The sequence below is a fragment of the Gavialis gangeticus genome, unplaced genomic scaffold, assembly GCF_001723915.1.
Source record: "Gavialis gangeticus isolate Ggan-Ray unplaced genomic scaffold, GavGan_comp1, whole genome shotgun sequence".
In the NCBI taxonomy this organism is placed as follows: Eukaryota; Metazoa; Chordata; order Crocodylia; family Gavialidae; genus Gavialis; species Gavialis gangeticus.
The window spans coordinates 20,974,774-20,984,514 of NW_017728994.1; the positions used below are offsets into that span (position 1 = coordinate 20,974,774).

The 9,741-nt window shown below is 44.6% G+C and overlaps 1 protein-coding gene across 4 annotated transcripts in view; it reads left to right on the forward strand.

Annotated features, from left to right (window-relative positions):
• The window catches only part of KCNMA1 (potassium calcium-activated channel subfamily M alpha 1), a 1,434,006-nt gene that overhangs the window by 1,404,503 nt on the left and 19,762 nt on the right, over positions 1–9,741 (forward strand). For all 4 annotated transcript variants that reach the window (XM_019502361.1, XM_019502362.1, XM_019502363.1 and 1 more), the window contains one exon: positions 5,067–5,095. In XM_019502361.1, coding sequence (XP_019357906.1) covers positions 5,067–5,095 — 29 coding nt within the window. The remainder of the gene's footprint in view (positions 1–5,066; positions 5,096–9,741) is intronic.

Sequence of the window (9,741 nt, forward strand, 5' to 3'; positions counted from 1 at the left end):
GGCAGGATGCTCTGATTAGGGAGGTCTGCCTGCACCATCCCAGGCTTTTCCCTGCTGGCTGCTTAAGGGGCAGGTGTGTTGCCAGCTCCCAGCCTGAGGCTAACACTGAAGTAAGGGGGGGCAGGGTGTAGTGCATGCATCTGTTGATGATACAGAACTTTTCAATCTCCCTCCCTGCTTCTTTATACTGTCTGTAGCAAACTGACAGGCAAGCAAGCCAGCAGGGGGCTGAGAACAGTTTTTATCACACCATCAGCAAAACAATAGCTTCTGTCCATTAGTTTAAGCTCTACTTAGCAGCTTTTTCCAAGGAAGGAATTACCAGCTAACTTGTTGATTAGCTTCGAAAAGCCCTAAGTGGACACTGTTCTGTCTGTCTGTCTTAGTGAAACTGGAGACATAGACACCTCTCAATGTTAGTTGGCATACTATGTGCCTAGGGTCTATGGGGCTAGGGTTCGTGCCATGGTAGATGGGGGTGGGGAGGGAGGAATCCCTGCTTGGGCAGTGAGGGGGGGTGGGGCAGGGGGAAGCCAGGCAGACCCTGATATACCTACAGTTTCTACTGCAGCTCTGGCCAGGGAACAGGGCCAGCTCTGCTGTCTGGAGCAGACAGCCCACCCCAGAGAGCATGCTGAAAGTCTAGTTTAGCTTAAACCAGGAAGGGGTCTGCATAAACTAGTTTGACCCAAATCCATTAAGTCTGACACTACATTCAATGATGTTTATCTTAAAGCAGTTTCAGCCATTTTGAAACTGGTTTATGTGCACTGAACTTACATTCTGTTACAGGTTTAAATCAGTTTCTGATCACTTAAATCAGTTTGTGTGTAATGTCTGTCCCTAGCCTAAGTGACATTTGAAGGTGCCTAGCTGGAGATTTAAGTCAAATCGTTGCCATGGCAAGAGAAACTACATTTTGTATGGCATCTTCAGTCACGGCTTGTCTTGAGGGACTTTGAGACCCACCTCAAGGTGTCCATGGGTAGTGGGATGGAGTCATTCACAATGTGAATGTGTTTGTGGCCAGTTGCTGAAAGAAAAACCCAAGTTACTTGAAGTTCTTGGAGATGTCTTGTTCATATACACATTTGCACTTCTTGGTCATCATGCAGTTTACAATGCTGCAAATGAAAGACAGCTGAGGAGCAGGAACTGCAAAGCATGCTTTATGCCCTTGACATGGAAATGGCACAAGGGCTAGGCTAGCGTGCACTCTCAAGCTACTATTAGAGCAAAATGTCTCCAGTTAAGACATAAGCTAATCTTGGTGTATCTGTGGACAATATACCCTGATGAACTCCAGTTAATGGTAAGTAAGTTTTGTATTTTCCTCTCTCTGTTTCTATCTCATCCTTTCTCTTTAAACCAGATATTCTGGTGGACTTGATGTGTGGCAAGTTGCTACATTTGGTAGTAACTGAATTTCATCTCAGTCAGCCAGCAAGAAAAATCAAGCAAGTTGTACCTAAGTAAGGCTGTTGGTACCTCTAAAACCTTGTTTCTGCTGAGCTGAAGTAAGAGGTGGCTAGAAGATGAATACCTTGCTGAGGTCGTTTGACCCCAGTACTCTTTCCTGCCATGGCAGGGGGTCGGACTAGATGATCTTCTCAGGTCCCTTCCGACCCTAGAAACCATGAAACTATGATGAGGGCCTAGTTTTTGTTTTAAGTGCATTAGACTGGATGGTAGTTTGTTAGCTAGGGGTTGTGAATTCCACGAAGCCTCTTGTTTCTGTGAGACTTCAGTTATTATGAGTGCTCTTAACTAATAGAGGGTTGGCCTATACTATGTGTGAGCTGCTATACAGAAACTAACAACAGAATTTTATCTCCCTTTATGAACCTAAATGCCAAGTTTCTAGTTGTGTGAGTGGCCTTTTTTTGGCATGTACACACAGGTTGTGATTCTGTTACATCCACACTGTTGACACACAAATGTATATGTGTAGACTGAGAATACACATTCTGGACAAGTAAGTCACAGAAATACAGAAAGCAAGAAACACATGCTTAAGAGTGCAAGGGAGGAGAGTGGGGGGCCAGGATAGGAGAGAAGTGGGTAACCCCCAAACCCAGGAAGCAGGTGATTCAGATCTTACACTCTCCTTTTCCAGTATAAGTTTGTCCTTGCATGTCTTTGAATGTCAACAGTCAAACCACCAAACCACATTTTAAGTAGTAACAAGGCCCTCCTCTAGTACTGAAGTTGGCCTCCTAGAGCAGCGGTCTCCAAAGTGGGGTGTGCGCACCCCAGGGGGTGTGCAGGACCATCCATTGGGGTGCGGGAAGAAAATATTAGAACTTCTATTTATATTTATATAAATATATATATATATTGGGGGTGCATGCTCAAAAATTTTTACTGATAGGGGAGTGCAATCAAAAAAGTTTGGAGACCACTGTCCTAGAGGAAGATAGCTGCACCAGAAAAAAAAACATGCTATGAAATTAAAGCATGCATGGACCAGTAAGGGAGCGACTGCCCTGTGGGAGAACGAGCCCTGAGTTAAAACCTGGACCACTGCTCTTACTAAGATAGTAACTATTCTAATTTGTTCTTCTCCATCTGTTTTATCCAGTCACTAGTAAATGCAGGGGGAGTGCGCATCTTCAGAAGTGCTGGAGAAGGGGCTAATGTTACCAAACTTACCATGTGGTGACTGGATCACGTAGCTGGGAAGTGAGAGAGCTGTGATTCAACCTGCTTTCTGCCAGGGGACTACAGTGCAGGTTTCCCAAATCCTAGGCAAGTTCCATAACCCAGAGTTATATGCAGTAATCCTGGCTCTCCCCCAAAAAGGCAGGGAGGGGAGTGCTGAGCCTAGGAGGAGATGACCAGCACTCAAATACCTTGGCTTCTGCTGTTGTGATGTGGACCCCCTCCCTGCACACTGGCACCCACTGATGGCATGTAGACTCCCAAGGAGCCATCATTTTGACATCTCCTTTAAACTGGTGCACAGGATTTACTCATCCCCCTAATTGTATTACTGTTCCTCTATTAACGGGGCTAAAGCACGAGGCAGTTGTCCTTTTTCTTCTGCCTCCCAACCCTTGTGCCTGGACTTAAGCTCAGGCACAACACATGCTCAGGGTGTGTGTGAAGAGCAGGGATAATAAAAACATGACCTGTGTATAAGTGCCCAAAATGCTGCTTAGGCAGGTAAAAAGCTGCCATTTAGGCACACCAAGAGAAATAAATAGACCTCCACCCAACCTGTCCTTGGGCCTGATCAGATGCTATGGTGTTAACTAAAATGGAACAGTGGAGGCTCAGGTTATATACTAACCTGTGCAGTGATGTAGGTGTCGCTTAAAGTGAGGTAAGTGTTTACAGGAGGACAGCTTTTGCTTATAAATGACCAAGTGAGAGAAACAACTGGGTGGGGAGTTTGTGTGTGAAAAGTAAGGTAAAACAAAGCTGGGGCAATAGCGACTTCTCTGTGTGTGTGCGCAAAGGGATGGGGTGGCGGGGTGGGTGTAGTTCTAACTGTAAGCAGAGTTACAGCAACTGAGCTGGGGCAAGGCCTGCTTCCCAGGATACATGGCTGGTGATAGGATGCCAGAAAGACTGTGAAGGGAAAAGTAAGTAAAAGTGGAAGTAAGTTATATTGTGAGGATCAGGCTTTGGAGAATTGTTCCTTATTGGTTATATGTTTGTTTGGGGCAGGCAGGCACTGGTGGAGGACAGCAAGAGCATTCCTTCAGCAGCCAGGCAACTGCTATAGCCTCGTTGCCAAAGGCTTCCAGTCCCGGTTTGCTTACAAGGTGGCCTCTGGAAGGCGGAGGGACACCTTTACTGAGGCAGCTGCATTTGTGAAAATGTTTCCTCAGTCATTTTGTACATCCAATGTGGAGGACCTCCAACTGTTTCTTTAAGTTTGTAAGCGTAAGCAGTGTGCTGGTGTCTCCCACTGGAAGGCTACACCTGGGGTCAAGCAGTCAAAGGGGCAGAAGTTACAAAATGTAGCTACTTGCCTGTACCTACACTGAGGTCTTTGAGATATGAAGTTTGTTTGTACAACCTTCATTTCATTCCTGGCTTTCTGGCTTTACTTTCTTAGAATCTGGTGTAGGCAGGAAGCCTACAGTTGTGTTTGGGAGGAGTGTGTGGTATTAGTGACTCTTTTTGGGTGTTGACAGAGGGAAGGTAATGCTGAAGACTGCTTGGACTGAGGTGCATGCACCCACAGAGTGAAGATGTGTATATGGATTTCCCGTCTCAGAGGAAGTCAATATTTTTCAGCTTCTTTTTCCTTTGTTGTGCAGCTGCAGCACTGGCATCTTATCAGTACTAGTTAGATTCTTGATCTAGCATTTTGTTTCAATGGGTATGGCAGATTAATCTGTGTGAGTCATGCTGCTGCCAAGGGCTGCAGTGAATAGCGGTGTTGCAGGTGAACCTGGTGTAATGGTTTTGTCTGTCTGCCAGCCAAACATTAGTCAACCTTGAGTAAATCTGAGGAGCTAAAATGTAGTGATTGTTCCCTCATCTAAAGGTAGAGTGTGGAAAGATGAGATGGATTCACTGGCTCTTCCTTGCAAATAGTGTGTTTATATTTCTGTTCATGGTCAGTGATGGTGCAGTTAAGGGTAGCTTAGACCTTACTGGTATTGGGGGGAAGTTGTGTGTGTAAAACTTTGTAGACTTAACAATAATGCTGTAATCCAAAATGCCAAAGCCTGTAGGAATTGAGATACTTGTATGGGAATGGGGGTGGGGAACTCACCACAAAAACCTGGTATGATACAAGAGGGGCTACACCTGGTGTGCATGCCCTGTGTCAGCTGATGATTGTTTCCAAGTGTGTTAATTTTGTCCTGCCTGCTGTATGTTTGCAGAGCAAGCTTCCCAATTCTCTCTGTGCTTCAAGGAAAGGCAAATATTAACAAATTGTTTTAAGCTCTTTGCATAGATAGTTAATTTCTCCCTTTAGTACCTTTGTAGCCAACTAACTAACTGCAGGGATGTGTCTGTGAAAGTGCTGTACTGGAAAGAAGCTAGTGCAAAAGTATGTTCACCCTTTCCTGTCTTTCTTACTTCGCTTACTTCTTTTTCTAAAGTGCCACCAGGATGAATAGAATGAGCCAAGGTATGACTCTTGCTGGCTTTGCATGACCTAGCAACTGCTGTGGGTTTCCCCCTTTAGCTTTGTCTGTGTGGGAGTTTGTGATTTAAATGGGGAAAGGGGAAAAGTTTTCACTCTACAGGCAGCTTGTCTCTTCTTTCCTTTTCTTTGTGGATTGGCTTTTTTCCTTCTGAAGCAGAAGTCAGTCTGGCTGCTGCTGTTGCTGATGTGCCCCCTTCTTTATTTTTGTTGTACCTTCTCATCATGTGCTTGCTTTGCAGATGCATGTACCCTGACAGGTGTGTTGGCTGGCTTGTGACAATGGCTTTCCTCCATGCCTCTCCTTACTCCCTGTTAATCACAAACATTCCCCACTTGCCCCATATTTTTTTTCTGGGAGTTAGGGGAAAAAAATACCAGTAGCCTTTTTGGTCAGGATGACTAATTAGGAGTACAGCTCTTATCTCTCCTGTGGCCAAATGATATTCATTGGTGCTCAGGAAAAGTGCAGTGGTCTGGAGATCATACTCCCCCATTTTCTGAGTATTGCTCTTGTGTGTTTCTCTGTGTAAGTGGACCTTCTTCTCTCGGCAGGCTCAGCAAAAGGGACTCCTCAGAACTTAGCATAAATATACAGTTTGCAACACAGTTGTCATTAGGATAAATGCAATTCCACCATCCACATGAGAGGTTCCCCCTTTTTTTTTTTTTTACCAACAGACCCTTATGTATCAACAAACATTCAACATGTACAAGATAAGATAAAAATGAGTCTATCCATCACCCCACAAACTCATAAAAGACCAGGATAGACTTTGAACACACCACATAACATGGACGGTGTCTAAACAAGAGATAATGGGTTTACAGTTAAAAAAAACCCCTCACACAAATACCAGCAGCACTGTTTTACCTTCCAAAAGGAAATTACTTCAAGTGAAATATGTTGCTGCCTACCTACATTCACACATACAAAACAAAGTAGCCACAACATCTTGGGAAAAAATACACAAATGTTCTACCCTTTTTCTTCATCTAAGAAACTGTTAGTCAGCTACTTAACCAAATCAGCTACCAGCAAAGGATCCTGAGGGTAACAGAGAGAATTACTGAATGTCACAACAAATTCTCAACCACTTCAAATACACATTCATGCTAAATCCCAGCTAGTGACACCAGCTCCAACCACTGCCATCTCAACAATATTGGAAGCACCATCCCTTCCTACCCAACTGATCATTAATTAAGTTTCTAACATACTCATAGCCTAGCTTTCCAACTAACTGTTACCCAAGGATGGATAAATCGCCTCATAACCAGATAGTTATAATACTGAAGAAAAAGCACATGCAGTGAAAGCCAGGCTCATCGGCCTGACAGCCTGAAAGACCCTGACTTGAAATAATGTTAAAGTATTCTCCTACCATTGGTCATACGAAGAGCCATGCCTCCCCTGTTCATGTACAACACCTAGTAAAAGCAATGGCATTCATATGAAACACAGATCTTTGGAAAAATAAGCCCTGAATCTTATATCTCAAGGTCTGACAACAAACGGCTCGATGCACATTCTCTGCAAGTTCTGAATGGGAGGGAGGGCTCAGTAGAAGATTGAAACCTTCATGAATCAAACCCAACTACGGACCTTGTTACACAGTAATTTTGGGCAGCTTCTGGAGCTTTTAACCTCTGGATTATCGGCATATTAACACCTTAAAGTGATTTTAAGCACTCATTACGTGGCTCAAAGTTGCACCACTCCAGGGCAGGATTAACTCTGATCCGCACTACCCAGCTTCTGGTCCATTAAGGTGTGGCCACTCCCCACAGATGTGCCACCCAAATTGAAGTCCTCCAGTATCCCAAGATCTCCCATACCCCCACCCACACAGCAGGGATAGAAGCCTGTCCTGGCTCGCCAGCCCTCTAGTGGTAACTCACAGCTACAGCTCCTAGTCCTGCCCCAGCTCACCAGGCCTCTAGTGGCAAGCCACACCTGTGCAAGTAGGGGACAGGCAGAGAATGCTCCTAGACTAAGGGTGTGACTTCTCCAAACTCCAAGCTAGCACTAACACTGATCAACATTTGTGCGGCTCACAGTGTTAGGTGTAATGAGACCCTGTATCTCACATCTAGTAACATTATCCTTGTTCCATTTCAAGAAATTGCTCAGCAGCCATGACCACCCCACACATGGAGAACAGCTTTCACTTAAAAGGCCACCTGAGCTCCATAGCCCAGGCCTTTACTATCCGCTATCCTCATAATTCCTGTTAAAACTGCACATAAATAAATGAATAAATAAAAAAACAAAACAAATAAACAAAAACCACACCTAATGCAACATTTGGCCAGAATGACAGCCTTAATGATAAGGGGCAACTTAAAGCCATGTCAACCAAATTCCTGTAGCACAAGACCTAAATAAGCTATACTAATATCTGTCAGCACCTATACCAAAAAATACCTCACCCATTCAACCATCACACCCCAGCCTGAATTATGAAAAAGAACTTACCTATACTATGCCACGCTAACTAACTACTGCTGGGGCAAGTAGGAATTTTAAAAATAGCATTAGTTAATTACTTGGAGGCAGAAACCATAGCCCACATGATGGACAAACACTGCAACTAAAATATATCTGGCCATAATGCTGCCAGCTGCTTTAAGAAGCAGTGGTAGCAGTGGCCAAGTCCTAGCATTAGCCCACCTCCGATCCTAACTGGATCATTCTATGCCCATCACTGCAAAACTGTTGCTGACTACTAATGAGATGGCCCTCCTGGTTCCTACCAACGTTAAAGTTCTGTCTGGTCCACAGGCAAACTAAAGGTATAAGACCCCCCTCTTGTCCCCAGACAAACGGCATTGGCCCTAAATCTGGAGATTTATTGAGGAAGAGCCCACATTCCACCAGCCCTTCAAGCTACCAAAAAACACCATACAGCTCCTCCCTCAAAAAAATCACACTGCTGACATGTTCAGATCATCGACTACAGATACCTGGGCAGTTCCATAACTAAGGCAGGACAAGCCACCAGGGCACCGGTCCTGGGTATTGATTTAGAGAGGATGCTAGAACAAGGCACTTGTGTGGCAGTGGTAGTAGCAGCAGGAAAGTAAGGTGTCTATGCTGTAGCCAGGCTGTTTTGACATCTCACATTAAGCTGGTGATCAGGAAAGAGTACAATATTAGCATCATTAGAGTGGGGCACATGCCCCAGAACCAATTTAGAGGGGTAGCAGAAATATGCCTCAGCGGTTTGCATCCTTGCTCTCTGGTGCTCAGTGCTCTCCACCTACTCTCCAGTGCTCAACAGCATTGCTGCCTAAGGCACCAAAATCCCTAGTTGCCCCTAGAAAGACAGCTTCCCCTGTCATTTAGCTTTTGAGACGACAGCTCCTTGTATCCATCTCTCCAGTTTCACAGGAATGTAAACAGTCAGGGTAACTAAAGAAATAATGAGCCACTGCAAAATAAAGGGTTCTAAGCCTATCAAAGCAACTGTAAGCATTAGGAACTCCTTAGCAAATGCACATTAAAAAAGTGCCTACCTCCCGTCTCACCCTACCTGGTGATCGCAGTTGAAGTACATCAGTTCCCAAAAAGCAGACTTTTTTCCATTATCTCAAGACTATGGGAACTGCCAGTTCCATTGTCTTATCACTACCAATCCACCTGTGAAGTGTGCTGCTTGGAACTTGGAAGCTATCCCATATGCGCCCTCCAAAAGGAGGCCAGCCATCAATAGGATTCAAACAGATTATTCTCACCTCCCCCAAACAAAGCAAAATGGGAAGCAATTTCAGGAGCTAGGAGAAAACATACAACTACAAAAAATTACCACCACTATACACCAATTCAAACATTAGGGGAGCTACACCAGAGACCAGAGGACTAAAGAGCCAGTCTGAATTTCAAGATAATAGCCAAACCAGTCAGCTTGCTCAAACCTTACTGAAATGGCAAAATAGACAGATAAATCAATACAACGTTATCGCTACCTCAGACTGATGCACCGACCCCTTTGACGCCAGTGAAACCAGGCTTGATGGGGTCAATGCACCCTCTCACCTATATTCAATGAGTTCCAGAAAAAGCCTCAGACTCCAAGAAACTTATCATCCAGATACTCATGTTACTGAAATTGAATGTGCCTCCCCACACCACACTGCAGGCTAATAAATGTGCATGCACGCATACTCGCGTGCGCGCACGCGCGCGCGCACACACACACAATATCACTAATAGCTGTGGTTTTTGGTCAACTATAATTCTGGGACTTTATGCTGCATTTTCTGCCTCCCCTAGCAGAGCTGAATCTCACTAAAGACTCCAGGGCAGTATTTGATTAGACAGAACTGTAGTCATGTAACACATTCAGTTATGTGTATATGATCCAGGCTGTTACAGAAGGCAAACTACAGTAGTTTGGGTGGCAAAGATGCCTAAAAATGACATAAGCGCCACTTATGCATCTTAGCAGTGAAACAGAATTCTGTGCTGAAAGAACAGATTTTTAAAAGTGCATTTAGGAAAGACAGAGTGCTTGGTGTCAGGTAAGCAAAAAGCTTCTCTGGCCAAGCAGGCCTAAACCAAGGCAAAATTCCTAGTCTCGGACCCCAAAACAAAACCAACTAACAACACCCCCCCCCCCCCCCACCAC